The sequence below is a fragment of the Biomphalaria glabrata genome, chromosome 2 (genome assembly GCF_947242115.1).
Source record: "Biomphalaria glabrata chromosome 2, xgBioGlab47.1, whole genome shotgun sequence".
In the NCBI taxonomy this organism is placed as follows: domain Eukaryota; kingdom Metazoa; phylum Mollusca; class Gastropoda; family Planorbidae; genus Biomphalaria; species Biomphalaria glabrata.
Window position 1 is genome coordinate 55685895 of NC_074712.1, and position 17429 is coordinate 55703323.

The window sequence follows — 17429 nt, forward strand, 5'->3', positions numbered from 1 at the left end:
CATTATAAATTCATTGATATAAAACTGTATTTAGAAATTCTATTGGAAAGAAGTTTAAGAAGCAAGGCCTTTATAAATTTCAAATAATTAATATTCTTTTTCTTGCCAATTAGGACTAATACCAGGCAGTTTGGGTTCATTTGCATTTGCTCAGAAAATATCCATTTGCTTGCTGTAAACAAGTTACAAATTATACAAAACCCTGTAAATATGAAGAAAATGTATCTACAAGTTTTTAATAATACACCCTAACCCCAAGTTTTTGTAGATATGACTCCACACCTAAATTGTACCGACGTGCCAAATAATATCTTCCTCCACATCTTGAATCCATTGCATTTGAGATCTGTCTTTGGGTTGCCTGCCTTTTGATTTAAGAAATCATCTCTTCAAAATTTTAGCTTTGATGTTCTATTTTCAATGTCTTGTATTTGCTGTAAATATTTATTGCTGAGTATCTTTTTTAGGACTTGATTCTACACAGCACCAGCTACAAGTCAGTGTGTGAGAGAATTACAGCTCAACTAGAAAACAACACAGACATTAAGAATGTTTCCAAAGACATTCATGACATTTTATGTGCAGACACAGTTACTAATGCCTTTGTGACATTAACTGACAAGCTGAAACTGACAGAACTTAGAGATGTGGTATGTAGTTTTTATTTCTGTTTGTACGTAAATATTTTGTTTGAAAAGAAGAAAGTCAACTTCCTTATAAAGAAATAGCAAGTTTAGTTCTATGGGGTGCTTCATCTGTCATTCTTCTCTGAACAAACTTTTGTTTGTCTAAACAAACATACATTTTGAAAAGTTTACATTTGTAAAAAAAAATTATTAAAAAGAATAAACTTAATTTTTAATTTTTTCAGCTAAAAGATTTAAAGTTCTAATTTCCTAAAAAAAATATATTAACATATTTGTTTTTTACTAAATGTCAAAAATGAACAAATTTGAATAAAAAATCAAACCCTTATGGTTTTATCTTTAACCTATTTAATCTTTTATTAACAGATCAATGACACAGTGAATGATATAACACTTCTGTACAAGGGAGAATTATTTGACAGGCCTGTGAACTTGACTAAGACTTATCTTGAAGTAGATAAGTTTGTGAATGACCTGGAGAAATATCGCAATGACTCATGGAAAGACATTTTCTCTAGTTTTAATGTAAAATCTTTCAACTTCCACCAAGAGTCTTGGGACATAGTTACTGACATGCTGAATACAGACTTTTTGACTCAAGGGTATGTGCCTGTTAGTATTAATGTTTAGTGGGCTAAATAGACCCCCAAACTTGTATGTTTTTAAAAAGTCTTACAATGCATGTAGTCATTTTATCTTTTAATCTCTTTTTTTTTTCTACAATTTAAAGTGTTTATATTTTCATGAAAGAAAAGTTTCTGGTGTAAGATTATTATATACAGATTTCAAACAAGAATGAGTTAAAGTAATTTAAAAAGGGTTTAGGCATTAATGTTATGTTAGGTTGAGATCAAGAAAAGTTGTTGACATAATTCAGTCATAGATTTAACTTCATTCATTTCTTGCACCTGAAAAGATAAAAGAAATTATATTCCAAAATGTAACTATATTCCAGATTATTCAGTGCATACAAAGCTTTTGGAGAAGTTCTGGCTAACTCTGAATTTGCAGATGATGCTGCACCATATGTGAACATGGTCAGCCGATTAGTCAGCCTGGGCTACAATACAATGGTGGACATCACTGGTCAGATATATTTAGTATATTAAGGAAAATTTAGTATAAGGAAAATTATGATAAAATCTGCTTTTTTTTTTTCTGCTAATCAATTATTCTATTGGACAATCTTAAGTAGATATACAAGAGCCCATAATTTGCTTTATTTTTCTCTTTCTCTTACAGAAGTGCACCCAACTGATCTTCCTTTTTTAAAAGCTTTGGATTTATTAGCATCATACATGCCAGAGTTAGTCAAGGGCATAAATGACTTATGGAAGTATAATATCAATGATGTAAATATTATTGTTAAAACTAAAGCTTGATATTAGTTTAATGTAAAAATACATGTTTAAAAATGTATATACTTCTCTTACTTAAAAAAAATATTTTTTCCATAAAATATTATTTTTAACATGTTTGTAGTCATCCAATCAATGCAGTTAATTCAATACTTTCTATGCTATGCACTACCCCCCCCCCTTCCATTCCACTGTGACATACATTCAGCAGTCTTCCATAACAGTTGGACATACTTTTGTTTTTCATTAGATCTACAATCTGATTTCTGCAAAAGATTCTTTCTCAAGATTTTGTGCCGGTGATTTCATGGCTAAGCTAAACCTGCCTGCCTATGTTCCTGTAGATAATATAACAAGATTGATTTGTGACACTAACTGGACTGTGGCTGTCAAGCAAGTCTCAAAGCCATTCAATAACCTAATTAGCAGAATTTATCAGGTAGGCCTAATTAATTTTTTGTTTCTTTATAATTGTAATAAAATATGTATTTTAGTCACTGAATCTAATGACATTGCCTGTTGTCCAGTTTTCAGTTTCCAGTTTTAAATGGATTACAACTTTCATTTTATTATTCACCCACACAGACATCAAGGCATAGTTTGCTGTTAGGCATTGCCTTTGATTCCAAAGGTTAAGGATGAGTGCATTAAGTTTATTGTTAACCAATATTTAAAGGCATTGTCTAACTGAGGCATACTGATAGTATTATAAATTCTGACTGCCAATACACATTTGTATCTTCTGTTATTGTCCACTCTTAAAATCTTACTTATTAGTGTCCACTAAATGCTACTATAAAGAAGAATATTTTCAAAAATATATCTTGTAATTTTGTGACAAGTTTTAATATTGAAATACTCTTAGTTAAGCAATTGTAAAGGACTTATTTGAGTTTTTTTTTATCACAACACTATTTACCAAGTTAAGCCGTCTTTTTTTTTCTCTATGTAGCTAAAAGATACATTTACCATACAACCTGCTGGAAGTTACAACCTAGAGACTGATTGGCTTGTTATACTAGACATTGCTGACAAACTCAAGGACAGATTCAGTTCAGATCATATAAAGGAGTTTGATTTCACTATGGGTTTTAAAATTTACTTTGAACACTTGAACTTTACAAGACTTGGCTCTGGGTTTGATGCTTTGTTTCAAGAGCTGCGTCATATAAATACTGGAGATATAGAGAAGTAACTAGAAAGATTTCTTTAGTCTAAGTAAATTGTTAGTGGCACTATCAAAAGCTGCTTAAGTATATTAATAAATACTAACTTGATTTGAATTTTATACGCAAGGAAAACATTATTAGCTTTAGTGATTAGACACTTTAAAAATGTGTATTGTTTTGCATTTTTCACTATCAAATTTGCTACAAAAAAATTTTCCTCTTAGTTAATGTAATGCAGATCTTCAATTGAATTTATCGATTCATTTTTTTAATTGAGTAAATAATCATTCTCTTAAATTAGCTTTAAATATTTAATAATTATTTTGTATCATTATCAGTAGATAAAGAAATCTAAATCTGTTTGAATATTTCCAGGTTAACTAATGTAACATTCAAAGTCTTAGAAAAACTTGATAGCTTATACTCTTATGACTACATGTGGAAAGAAGTGAAAAAGATTATTTGGCTATTGGACGCCTATCTGGATGTACAGATTAATATGACTCAAGAATTTGAAAGTGAGTTTGAAAGACAAAATAAATGATACAATTTAATCTAAAGGACTTGTATTTAGTGACAACTCCTCACAGGAGTGGAATCAAGTAAGAGTGTGTTCTTGTTCTCTGAAGATTCTCATGTGTTCTGTATTGTAGATGCTAAAACCTTGGAAGATTTCATCAAGCTGTACCCTCCAGTAATTAGGAATGCTGTCAATCTTTTAGCCAAAGCTTATCCTGAGTTTGTGTCAGCTCTAAGAAATATATTATTGGATCCATCTAAGGTAATCACAAGTAGTCTACTTCTAGTGATGACTACACATTTATTGGTTCAACTTTGTATTTAAGACAAGACGTAGAATTATGTTTCTTTTAAAGATTTACTAATGTGAATTTTTTTTACCAGAAGTAGTGAGTAAAATTAAAATAGGATACTAATAATTTATATTTGTTTCATTATTTCAGCTTATTGATAAATTCTTGACAGATGGCTTTCAAGCCCCTGATTGTAAATCATACTTTGTGACAGATTATATGTTAGTCACTTCTCAAAGCCCTTTGTATGCTTTTGAAAAATATTTCTGTGATTTAGATTATCAGCAACTTTTGAATAATGTGAATGACTATCAACCATCAGTCAAAATATTTTCAGAAAAGGTAATATTTGAAATAAGATTTTTTTTTTTACTTTTTTTTTTCTTTGCTCATAAAATATAAAAAAGAAAACTACAAAAAAAAAATAATTGCTCTTAACTGTTGTTAAGTTAATCAATTGAATAAATCGATAAAGTTTTGACTAGTATAATAATCTGATCTGTAAATAAATATTTCATTTGTACATGTATGCATGGAATCTTGTTTTTCAGTTGGTACAGGTGATTAATGGTAGCGCCAATGTTGTGTCTGTTGACTGGAATCAGTTGTCTGCAAAAGCTGATATCTGTATAGAGCAACTCAGCTCCATCGCAGACTCTCCTATCTTTACTAACAGTGGTTTTGACTACTTTCCTTTCAACCTGACAGCCATCAACTTAAGCTGGGAAGAGTTTTATAAAGCAGCTAAAACTTTGGAACACTTTGATGTGAACAAGTCAGTAACTTGTAATAGAAAGATTATCAAACAACACATTAAATAATAGATAATCTTTCTTCCAATTATTAGCATAATAAACTTTTTTTTTTAACTTTAACCTTTCTGTTTGCATTTTTAGATTTCAATCTATAGCGCTCAAAGTCCAAGAACTGGCCCTAAAACTGATGACCAATGGAACAAATTCTGACCTGACATTTGGCATACATTCATATATGTTTGTAACACACCAGTTTCTTCAGCTGGCTAATACTGAATTGGCCTATTTTAATGGTAAATGTAAAACTTGAGAAAATGTATTTCCATATAAGAAGAAAACACTAGATCAAGAAAATCAACATAATGAATATCTCATTGTTTATACAATCTTTAGATAATGTGGTTAGCTTTAACTATATGCTAATTTAAATATTCGAAATATATTTATTAGTTTGATTTTAACTGGAATAGAACTGTTTGTCAATTAAATGACTTTATAAAACCTAGGCCATACATTTTTTTTTTATAAATTATCTCTTGAATAGCTTCATCAGAGGTGGTCATATCTCAATATCTGTGGTCAAATGAGCTGAATAAATTAATAGAACTCATGGTCAAAAGTCCAGACATCAATGCCATAGTGGCTGCAACGGTCCAGTGTCTTCTTATTTCTCCAGGAGATGTAAGTAGGACTTGTAGTTTTTTTAACAAGATAACATTGCAAGAAGTCAGAAAATGTTCAAAAATCTATCTCAGATTTCTATTCATTCCTACATGTTAGTCATTGGATCCCTGGGGATTGTATGCTGTTTATAGAAATGCCTAAATGTTAAGTATTTAATACATTTTGAAGCAGTATGTCAATGACTTTTCTGCTTTCAAATGTGGAAGAGTTCAGATAACTAGTCTTTTATCTAAATGAACTATGCTGTGGTCTGTAGATCTGGCAGATCTCAATACAGTTTATTCTACCATAGGGGTGTTTTGGCATCACTATCTTGTTCGGACCTCTCAATTAAGCATGCAACTTTGCAGCTAATGACAAATTAAAATGATCAAATCCTAATGAAAAGTGACAGTGGAGTGCAGAGGAAAGACTTCTTATCTGACTTTTATTACTCAATTGCTACACAGATAAAACTTGTACTGAAATTTGATCACATTTCAACATTGTAATTCCAAGAAATGTAAATGACAAAATCTAAAGTCTGTGTCAAATTTTTTTCCCACTTTTCAGATCATTGTACCATCCAACTTTGAGGACCTTTGCTCAGATGTAACACTCTTCAGTAAGGTATTTGCTGTTGAAGCTACCACACTCTCACCAAAAGTCATTCAGTCAACAGTTTGTAATCTCAACCTGAACTTTTCCCTGATGCTAGATCAGATTGAAAACAACAAACCAAGTGTCAAGCTGTTTGTTGATGCTGTAAGTTAGACTTGCTCATTTGATTCTATTCATAGTATGTATTTAAGTATCTAGTTTCATGAGAAATACTTACTTCAACCTAGATCCTCCCATGCCATTCAGCACATGGGGGGGGGGGGGCAAGTAGTACTGAATTTAAAACAATTCTTATCTTATCTACAAACTTTCCAGATGAAACTTCTGTCCTCCAGCAATGTAACTGAGCAAGATCTTGAGGTCAATGTCAATTCCATCAGCAGAGACTATGAAACTCTGAGCAGTTTAATACAAGACATTGTAGCAGACCCACCCAACATTAAGCTGACACCAAACCAAGACTGGATGAATTTGACTCTATACACTCAGTCTTGGGACAAATTTGTTCAGAAACTGGATGTCTTGAAAGCTGATTTACAGGATAATAAGTAAGAATAGTTTTTTTATGATGAAAGAAACATGAGTTCCTTTGTAAAATAATGCTTTGAAAAAAGATTTTGATAGAAGAAAAAAAAATATTCAATTCTATTTCAGTAGCTAAAAAAATAATAACAAACATCTTCATTAAAACTTGGATATAACTACACTAATCTTTCTGTAATTAAATGCATCCAGTTTTTACTTTACAAGGTAATTGTTTTAATGCATGACTAGATTTTAAAGTGTAACCGTTACAGGCACAGTTTATAAAAGTATTGCTCTTAAGGTCTTTGAAATAAACATAAAAATATATTAATTATATTATAGCTTACACTTACTAAATTAACTACCTTTTTGTATGTGAAAAAGTAAATAATTTGTATTCCACCATCTTAGCAAACTTTTGGATTGGGAATCTTCTCTTCTAAAATTGCTGCTGACTTCATTAGAAAAATTTCCAGCCACAAAGCCTGCTCTGAAATACATTGATGAGATACTCAGCTTACTAGAGAAACAGTTGGATCTTAATGAAGGTAGAGATTTTCAGAAACATGATTAGATTTGAGCTTGCTGTGTGTCTTAGTATTTGAATGTATAATAGATTTTAGGCACCTGCTATACCTCTGTTTAGATCATGATTAGTACAGTCTCATTAGCCCTCCCATTCCTTTGACAAGCCTATCTCTCCCCTACCCCACCAGCCTCTGTTAATGTGTTTGGTGATGGTTAAAATTTTTTATTAAAATGTATTCTGTTAATTAACAATTGGTAATTAATTATTTTGTTGAGCTCAAAAAAAGGTTCATATTAAAAGTAGAAGCTCAATGATATTATATTGATCTTGAAGGTTCTTTTCATGAGTGTAATCTTATGTCACTACAGAAGGAACCAATGTCTTGCTTAACTACACAAATGTCAACCGAGTTCTTAATTTGATTAGATCTGCCCCTGAAGCTATTCAGACAATCTTGTACACAGTTTTAATGGACCCAATCAAGGTTTGTATGAAACTGAGATCGTTGTTTAAGTTTTAAAAATTTCTTTGTTTTATTTTCAAACTATTTTATTTATGTAATGTTTTGGGGAAAAATATAGTTTTCTTTTTTTTTTTAAAGACTACAAAATGGGCAGATGCTTTTCAATCATGGAATACTTTCTGTAGCACATCAGCAAATGAAATACTTACCGTTCCACCCAGCTTGGACTTTAGCATGTCAGATTTCCTGCATGAAATGTGTAGAATTGATGTGGAAGATTTAGTCCAAGAACTAAAGAAGTATGAAGGAGTTGATAAACTACAGCTTCTGGTGAGTAAACATCTTAATTCTTATTTGAAAGTGCATGTTATGTTTAAGTTTTGGAAATTTCAGAAATAATGGCTAGTATGACCTAGCTCTAACTGCCTGCAGGATAGTAGAGGGAAGTGAACAGGGTTTGATTTTGAATCTTGGTGTCGATAACCCCATGTGCATTTGTTTAGTCAAAGACATTTTGCATTATTTTCATTTCATCGATTGACTTTTGAGTAACTTAAGTAAATATTTAATTTATAATGCTCTTTTACCTATCATTTTAGTTTTTCTAATGTGCTAATTAAAATGACAATTCTTATTATGCTTGACTTGAGCTTTTACTAATATTGCAATTAAATGTCACCTAACTGTATCAATGTTTCAGTTTGAGAATCCTGATGCTATCAGTGATGTGAATGTCACAGTTCTACTTGGAAGAGCTCATTCATACTTACAAAATTTCATGGACTACATCAAAGATGGGCCAAAGTCTAATGACAAAACATTTGGCAGACTAGTAAATGAAACACTTTGGGTTGAAGTTGGAGATCGTATCAAACAGTGGTCCCATTCATTTGAAAAAACATATTTGTAGGTTTAATTCATCAGTATTTAATTTTTTTTAAAATTGTTTAAATCATTTATTTCTAGGGCTTTTTAAAAACAAGATTTAAACACTTAAATTATCAAGGACATTAAAATATGGTCTGATAAAATATATATTGTAAAAGTTGATTGAAGTTTATAGCTTTTTATATTTTACATTCTATTGTTTGTTAATGTACCAATATATTTCTTTTCTAGAACTCCAGATAAAATTGCTGGCATTGTTTTAGAAATAGTGGATATTGTCTTTGGAAAGACACCTCAAGACTACAAAGATATGTATAGAAAAGTTGTAGGTGTTACTGACATAATTTTGGGACAAGTATTAAAGATCTTAAATAGTAAGTCAGCCTAATTTACTAAATAAACCATTTTTTTCTTACATTTGACAATAATAATTCTTCTTCTGGTTATGTATTTGAGTGTACTTTACCAATAACTATTTGTTTCTACTTTTATAGCCACTACATTGAGCGAGGCTTTCTCTGACCTACCAAGACTGAAAACATTAGTTAATTTAGTTGAAGATTTACCTGAGCTGTATGAAGCAGCGCTTTATACCAGTATATACCACCCTGAAAAGGTACTCTTAAAAAGAAAGTTTAAAAAAAAAATTCTAAATGTACATAGATAAAGCCAAAAGAAATATAATTTGATAAGAATTAGAATGTTAGTTTTTCCATTGTTAATTTTGTCCAAAGATTAAAATAAATAATACTTTATTTTCAGATTACATCTAAACTCTCCAACTTCAAGTCCTTTGAGTATTTCTGTAGTGATAACCCAGAGGATTTATTTAGTTCTGCACCTAACTCTTCTTTTGATATGAAGCATTGGTTTCAACAGTTGTGTTCTGTCAACTTCACACTTTTGGTGGAAGATCTTTGCAATTACACTGTTGCTAAGGATATTGAAAGAATAGTATGTTCTTTCATTCATGTCTGTATAAATAAATGGCAGTATTTATAGTGCTTACCATTGCTCTCTTTGTCTTTCTTCTACAAATACATAAATGAAATAAATGAACTTTTGGTTGTATGATTAAAACTGTAATGTGATTTGAATCTCAGATTAACAGCCCATACACAGGAACAATCAACATCTCAGCACTCATTGACAAAATGGAGAAAATTGTTAGCAGATTTGATCATGGCTTCAATATTACAGAGCGTATATTCAAAGCAGATGTTTGGACTCAATCTGTGGATCACATCAATAAATGGATATGGCCATTCAACTCTGCTAATGAGTAAATACTGATGCTTGTTTGATAGTTAGCTTTCAGTAGAAGTAATAATAATAGTTGGTAAACCCTTGAGAGCTATTATAGTGTGTTTGAGGAAATGTCTCAGATTGAGGGAAAAGCTTTTGAAATTTTTTAAACTGCATTATTATCCACACAAAAAGTTCAATTTTTCTAACATTATATTCTGGTTCTCAAAGTTCATTATGTTATTTTTTTGTAACAAGGTAATATATTAATGGTCAATGGAAACTCCAGTGTAATTTTAATGTTACTGTTGCTCATAGTTTTTATATATTCTGCTTTTGTTGTCTTGTTCGATTTGTATAAGAGTATAAAATGTATACATTGTTAACAGATTTCTTCAAGACATGCCTAATCGCTGGATGAAGGCAGTATTAGCTTACTTTGATACCTCACCTAATCTAAGCAACATATTGGGATACATCGATGCAGTCTTAGACTTTGTAATGCATCAGGTGGTAGAAGTCAAAGGTAAAGGTCATCATTAATGATATATGCTTAACAAATACTAGACTGCTTGCAAAATACAATGACAAGAGTTAGGAAAACTAAAGTTTAGTTTCAACTGTTAATTCCAATACTTGACACCTCTGAAATAAAAGTTATGTGATATCAAAACAGTGTCTTCACCAGGTTAACAAGTATTATGCAAAAGAGCTGATTCTCTAACCACTCTATGATTAAGAAATGACTGGTTAAAAATGAAAACAAATGTCATAATCTTTCTGATAGTGTAGAGACACTGCTAGGACATCCATTTGATTTTAATGTCATAATTTAAAGAAGAATTCTTAATTTCCTAAAAAAAAGTTAATAAAAATTATTTTATTTACTTAGCACTGTTAATAAGCATAACACAGTCTCAAGGTTTTATGAGAGTATAACAGAAAATAGATGGACTTAAAAAATCTAAGAAATTTAAAAAATCTAAGAAATCTAAGCAATTTATGGTCTAAACCTCATTTCTATACAGGCTCAAGTCTTGATGTAAGACAACTCTTATCTTATATAATACAGACGTTACTTCAAAAAAGAAGATGATTACGTCCTACGCGTCATGCATTTAGTCATGCATAATTCTGCCAAGTCACTGGTTTTCCTGGCTAGCTCAGGCAACCCATTCCATGCTCTAATAGCACTAGGGAAGAAGGAGTATTTGTACAAATTTGTCCTAGCATATGGGACGAGGAATGTGCCTTTATCTTTGTGTCTTTCAGATTATTTTATTAAATTTTGTTTTTGTATTTGAAGATTATGGTTCAGTGTTTTATGTATGATTGCTACTTTACTTTTGAGCCTTCTTATATAGGCTCTATGTGTAATTAAAATCAAGCCAAAATATGTTTTCTTTTGGTCTACAGATGGCATGAAAGGTCTACAAAATTATACTAATGGCAAACTTTTGGTTGAAATGATTAGCTCAGCACCAGATGTTGTTCAAACCGTGCTGTATACTGTCATGACTGAACCCATTAAGGTAACTTCAATTCTTTTTTTAAACTTAAAACAAAACTTTGAAAGAAGTTTTATATGTCAAAGGTAATAATTTTCATATATTTTTTCCATACAGTCTGCCAGATGGGGTGTAGTCTTTCAATCCTGGTCTGTTTTCTGCAATACTGATGCAGATGAGATCATGACAGTGCCCCCTGGTGTGAACTTTAACATGTCTGATTTCTTATGGAAAGTGTGCAATATTGACTTTGTTGAGTTGGGCAAAGAAGTGTCTCAGAACAATGGTGCAGACAAGTTAACAGAACTGGTGAGTCTATAAATGTAGACCATTTTATACCTTCAGAACTTAGAATGCAGTAGAATCATGTTAAATTGGACCAGCAGCTTACTCAAACCAAATCCTAAAATGATGTAACAAATCCTATTAGAATCAGACTTAGACAGTTGTTAGGATCAAAACCTTGTGTTCCGATGTTGTCTGATAACCAGAATTAACTGTATTTTAATGTGCATCAAATCTTTCTTAGTGATTTATCCATTATAAAAAATATCTCATTAAAATAACAAAGGAGGATATACAGTTTAAAACAGAATCTACAGCAATCATAACTCACTTAACATCTTCTATTTATTGGGAAAAGTAAAAATGGGGTAACTTTGGTACATTCAGAACATAGAAACAGTTCAATTTAACATCATCAGACCTGAGGATTTTTAGGTCTTGTAAGAAAATTAAAATGAAATTTATAGCAAAATTCAAAGGCAATATTGATAACCTTTTACACTTACCTGTTGCTATTTCAGATCAGGTTTGATTGTTGCATTATATGTAACAATATTATATAGCTCTTTCTGTCTCAGAAAGCAATAGATGTGCCCAGATGAGTTACTGGCTTTGGTTATGTCTTAAGATGGGGCAAAATCTGGAGTGACTGATCAAGCCAATTCTGGAGCAACAGAGTTTGCCACAGTTTATGCATGTATATGCATCTGTCTTAGGGCTAGCAGACAGGGCAGCTTTCTTTTTCTTTCTCTTGGCTGACGCAGCTTCATTTCTTTTGCACTCGGCAAAGTTTATACCAGTCTGTCTCTGTGCTGTCCTGTCTTGGGCTATCTCTTCCCACATACTTTGGTCAATGCTTATGGCTCTCATGCTGCCTTGCTTGCAGACATATCTGTAGGTTAGTCTTGGGTGACCCCTGGGTCTGACTCCCTCTGCAACCTCAGCGTATAGGTTGTCTTTACGGATGTAACTATATTATATGCTTGAGTAATATGAGGTACCATCTTTTGTTCTTATTTTTAATGGAAAAAACAACAACAAATTTCCTATAAAGATTAATTAAACAAATTTAGTCTTAGTCTTGTGTATTTTGTTTTCAGATTTCAGGGAACATCTCCTCTGGTTACAGAAACACTTCCCTAGTCTTGACCAAGTTTGACAAGATCATCACCATGGTTACTGATATCACCACCTATGGTGTAGAAGCTGATGTATTCACTCAGCTGATCAACATTACATTATGGGAAGAAGTAGGCAACCGGGTCAAACTATGGTCTAAGTCTTCTGAAAAGATATATAGGTTAGTGTATAATGTATGATCAAAAAGGTTCAAGGAAACCTAAAAAAATGATCTGTCTCAAAATCAATCTCCTCAATTAAATATATTTGTAAATTTACCCACCAAGTAATTAAAACTATTCCTTTAAATATATTTAAAAGTTGTTTTTTTTTAAAGATTGCAGTCTCTAGTATTAAAAAAAAGGAAAAAATACTTAAAATAATTGTATGTTCTATTTAGTTTTCTAAAGATCTCTTCCTCTCATGCCACATGACTTCTGAATTAAATATTTCTCTTATTGAAATGTTCACCTCAATGTCAGACACACTTAATTTACTGAACACTGAGCATCTTAGTTTAAGTTTGCATAAGGCTGAGCAGGCCCACATGTCAACTTCAGAGTTTAGATGAATCAATGAACATTGTATCATCACACTTGATTCTGTTCAGACAGCATGTGTTTAATTTACTATAAGCTTATAATTAACTTTAAAATGATCACATTTGATTTGCCTTCTGTTGAGTTTGAAGTGTATTGCAATAATATTGAAGCATACACAGGATTTAACACACTTTGGCACCTTAACATCATTATGTGTAACACAAACAAGCTTATTCGAGTATTATTGAAATATTTGGATAAGTTTTCTCAACTTAAGATAACATAAAGAAACTACATCAAATCTAGAAAAAAGAGGAAATGAGTTAAGCGACTAGACTAAGCTAGAGACTCTCCATGGACAGAAGATTAAAAAGTAAAGTAGCAATAATAAATAAAATTTTAAACCATTACTTACACACACAAAAACACAGCATCATACAAAAAATACTTAGACACAAGTAAATAAAATGTCTTATTTCCATAAAACAGCACATGAATAAGCATTTGAATATAATTGTTTTCATCTTTAAAGGAAAGTCTCATCAATTATAATACTACTTTTTTTTTAAAAGAAGACTTTTATTAGTTTAATTTTTGAGTATATAATTCAATCAAAGTTGGTCTATTTAATAACAAATATTGTTTTCTTTCGTCATGTTAGTGACCCAGATAACTTAGTTGGACTGACTTTGGAGATGTTGGATGCTGTCTTTGGCAGAATGGGAAAACAGATTGAAATGGCCTTTGATAAAGTTGTTGGAATAACAGATCTTGTCCTGGGACAAGTGATTGATATTTTAAACAGTAAGTTTTCTCAAAAAGATGTTAATATTTTCATAGAAGTAACCACAAATGCCAGAAATAAATAATTACACATAAGCTAAATCAACAGTTTTTAGATTACTGAATGACCCTATGGTAACTGTAACTATTAGACCTCATCTTGAACAAATACAGAAAATGTTGCTGGTTTTTTTCCTCTAACAAGTTCTTCTTGTCACTACAGGTACATCTCTGAAAGATGCACTTAAAGACCTTCCGAGCTTACAGACACTGGCTGAACTGCTCCAGAATGCACCAGAACTATTTGAAACAGCCTTATACACCTGTATATACCAACCCGAAAAGGTGAAACATGAAACTATAATATTATCATTAAATGTATTCAAGCAATATTTTAATCAGTGATAGTTTATAAAGTTTCTATATCATAAATATAGCATTCATTTTTTTGAAAGTGAGAATTATTTTGTATAAAGTTTGTTTTAAGTATTCTTTAAAGAGCCAATATCCACAACCTTGAGGTAAATAGTTCATTATTATTTTATTTTACTATTTAATCATTTTCATTATGCATTTACCAACCTTTTTTTACATGTTGTTTTTATCTGTAGATCACTGCCAAGGCTTCTGATTTGACTTCTTTAGAAACATTCTGTTTAAACAATCCTCAAGATATATTTGTCCTGGCCCCTAACTCTTCCTTGGACCTTAAGACTTGGTTCACACGCTTCTGTTCTCTCAACATCACCAAAGTGGTCGAAGAGCTGGAGAATTACAAAGTTACTAAAGAAATCAACAACATTGTAAGCTTAAATACTTTCAAAGAGTTTCAGTATTAAACTTGGTTTTAGCCATTACTATTTCATCTTTACTTTGGAAGTATGGTTTTAATATTAAGTGACTTAATGTGTAAAGTAGCAATTATACATAAAACACTGAACCATAATCTTCAAATACAAAAACAAAATCTAATAAAATATTCAGAAAGACACAAAGATAAAGACACAATCCTCATTCCATATGCTAGGACAAATTTATACAAATGTTCCTTCTTACCTAGTGCTATTAGAGCAAGGAATGGGTTTCCTGAGCCAGCAAGGAAAACCAGTGACTTAGCAGAATTTAGGTCATTGGTTAATATGCAGGACTAAATGCATGACACATAGGACATAATTTTCTTTTTTTAAGTAATGTCTGTATTATATAAGATAAGGTAAATATGTTCTATGTCTATGTATATTCTATGTCATGACATTTGTGTGATGACTGACTTTTGTATCATCAGATTAATGCTTCCTCTGCCCAGCCTGTAAAGATGTCCTCTGTGATAGACAAGATGGAGACTGTCATAGCTAAGTTCAATGCTGGCCTAAGTGTAAAGGATCGTGTTTTCAATCCAGACATTTGGAAGGGAGTTCTAGACCATGTAAACACCTGGATATGGCCATATAATAATGTTATTGAGTAAGACTTTTTTTATTTTAGTTGCAATACCATTATCAGAGTTTGTCCTTTGGTTTTCTGATGGAGCACAAGACCTCCAGTAGAACATGTTAACTTTGCTATTAATATAAACTCTTTCCAATCTTTATGTATTCTAAGCTTCATACAAGCCAATACACTTATTGATATTTTAGATCTTTGTCTGAGTTGTTTATCATGTTGGTCTTACTTTGAGGGTTTGTAAACTCTTTAAGTATTTATTTATTTGTAAGTATTTATCTTACTGCCTTTTTCTTGTCTTAAAGCAATACAATGAAACAAATCACTTTTTTTGTTTAGTTTTATGAAAGATGTACCGCAGCGAGCTATGAAAGCTGTATTGGCCTACTTTGAACACATGCCAGGCTCTTCAAAAGCTGTTCAGTACATAGATGCTATTCTAGACATAGTAGGCAATAGGATTGAACTAGCACATGGTATGCACTTATATTGATACAATTTTTAAATCTGTCTGTCTGGGTGGAATTTTGTGCACGCTAAATCTCCCACTTTCCAGTTTCAGATCAAGTTAAAGAATGACACATAAATCAATGAAAGAGTTAACCAATTGGTTAATCTATTTGTCATAATTAATTAATTTTCTTTTGTATTGAAAATGTACTAAGCTAAGGGGAGATAAGTCTTGTGTAGAGAATTAGGTCATTTGCTAACATTTTTAAACTTACAATAGATAACTATAAACCTTCTATTTTTACAATAACTTGAATAGCTCAGTGGCTAACTCTTCTGCCTTATATCACGGAGGCTCGAGCCTTTAAGTTTATATTCACACTCGAGCAACTTTTTAAAAATTAGCTTTTGAAAAGGCAGCACAGAAACCTTCTCCCAGATTCCCCTTCACCCCTTTTTCCAAACTGATCCATAAAAGTAATAGACCCTAGCACACTGAGCATGCTATAAGCATGAAAGTTGTGCGAAACATAAAACAATTAATCAATATTTCCAATTGCACAAATTTACTCTTTTTAGTGTAGTATTTTTTTTTATTTTACTTGTTTATAATTTAATTAAAGGATTCTGAAAAATAATGAATACAAAAATATTGTGAATTTATTTTTTTCATCCTGTTGATATTTTACAAATGGAAATGTTGCAGTGAACTTGCCTGAAGCTTTCCAAGAGTTTCCCACACTGAGAACCATTCTAGAACTTGTGCAGGAGTCTCCAGAAATCATAGAGACTGTTGTTTATACTGTATTAACACAACCTGTACAAGTAAGTGTTAACATTGCTACAATACTATAGGTATATACATATATATATAGCAGTAGCAGTAGCAGTGTCATGTGATGATAATGAGTATTGTAATATTTATGTTTCTCTCTTGCTTTAGACCGCCAGATGGGTCAATGCCTTCCAGTCATTCTCCACATTCTGTAGTACCAAGGCCACTGATCTTCTCACTACTGCTCCAGGCTCTGACTTAGACGTTAATGTTTTACTCAGAAAAATCTGTAGCATTCAAATTGAAAACATTGGCTCTGAGTTTACTTCCTATCAAGGATTTAACAGAATCAGGAACATTGTAAGTTTATCTAGTTAGAGCTTAGTACTGTCTGAAATAGTTGTAGCTACATAATTCTTCTAGCTATTACTTATATAATACAGACGTTACTTCAAAAAAGAAGATGATTACGTCCTACGCGTCATGCATTTAGTCATGCATATTAACCAATGACTTAAATTCTGCCAAGTCACTGGTTTTCCTGGCTAGCTCAGGCAACCCATTCCATGCTCTAATAGCACTAGGGAAGAAGGAGTATTTGTACAAATTTGTCCTAGCATATGGGACAAGGAATGTGCCTTTATCTTTGTGTCTTTCAGAGTATTTTATTAAATTTTGTTTTTGTATTTGACTATATTATAATTGTGCACCATTGACAGTCCCTTTTTAGTTATCAATTGTAAGATTGGAAATGAGTACACATAGAATAGTAATGACTGAAATATATATATTTGTTTCGTTTATTTATTTTTGTTTGTTTGTTTGTTTGTTTCAGTCAAAATGTTTTGA

General features: G+C 31.5%; 1 protein-coding gene across 3 annotated transcripts in view; it reads left to right on the forward strand.

Annotated features, from left to right (window-relative positions):
• Positions 1-17429, forward strand: part of LOC106056136 (uncharacterized) — a 106886-nt gene that overhangs the window by 49605 nt on the left and 39852 nt on the right. For all 3 annotated transcript variants that reach the window (XM_056021501.1, XM_056021500.1, XM_056021499.1), the window contains exons 13-45: positions 468-650; positions 1014-1249; positions 1603-1733; positions 1890-1999; positions 2256-2444; positions 2958-3196; positions 3550-3692; positions 3828-3955; positions 4137-4328; positions 4538-4761; positions 4883-5034; positions 5286-5422; positions 5978-6169; positions 6341-6573; positions 6962-7098; positions 7448-7563; positions 7681-7872; positions 8243-8448; positions 8662-8804; positions 8925-9046; positions 9193-9384; positions 9534-9712; positions 10065-10201; positions 11092-11207; positions 11301-11492; positions 12569-12768; positions 13791-13933; positions 14136-14257; positions 14524-14715; positions 15198-15376; positions 15695-15831; positions 16512-16630; positions 16749-16940. In XM_056021501.1, the coding sequence (XP_055877476.1) occupies positions 468-650; positions 1014-1249; positions 1603-1733; positions 1890-1999; positions 2256-2444; positions 2958-3196; positions 3550-3692; positions 3828-3955; positions 4137-4328; positions 4538-4761; positions 4883-5034; positions 5286-5422; positions 5978-6169; positions 6341-6573; positions 6962-7098; positions 7448-7563; positions 7681-7872; positions 8243-8448; positions 8662-8804; positions 8925-9046; positions 9193-9384; positions 9534-9712; positions 10065-10201; positions 11092-11207; positions 11301-11492; positions 12569-12768; positions 13791-13933; positions 14136-14257; positions 14524-14715; positions 15198-15376; positions 15695-15831; positions 16512-16630; positions 16749-16940 (5505 nt within the window). The remainder of the gene's footprint in view (positions 1-467; positions 651-1013; positions 1250-1602; positions 1734-1889; positions 2000-2255; positions 2445-2957; positions 3197-3549; positions 3693-3827; positions 3956-4136; positions 4329-4537; positions 4762-4882; positions 5035-5285; positions 5423-5977; positions 6170-6340; positions 6574-6961; positions 7099-7447; positions 7564-7680; positions 7873-8242; positions 8449-8661; positions 8805-8924; positions 9047-9192; positions 9385-9533; positions 9713-10064; positions 10202-11091; positions 11208-11300; positions 11493-12568; positions 12769-13790; positions 13934-14135; positions 14258-14523; positions 14716-15197; positions 15377-15694; positions 15832-16511; positions 16631-16748; positions 16941-17429) is intronic.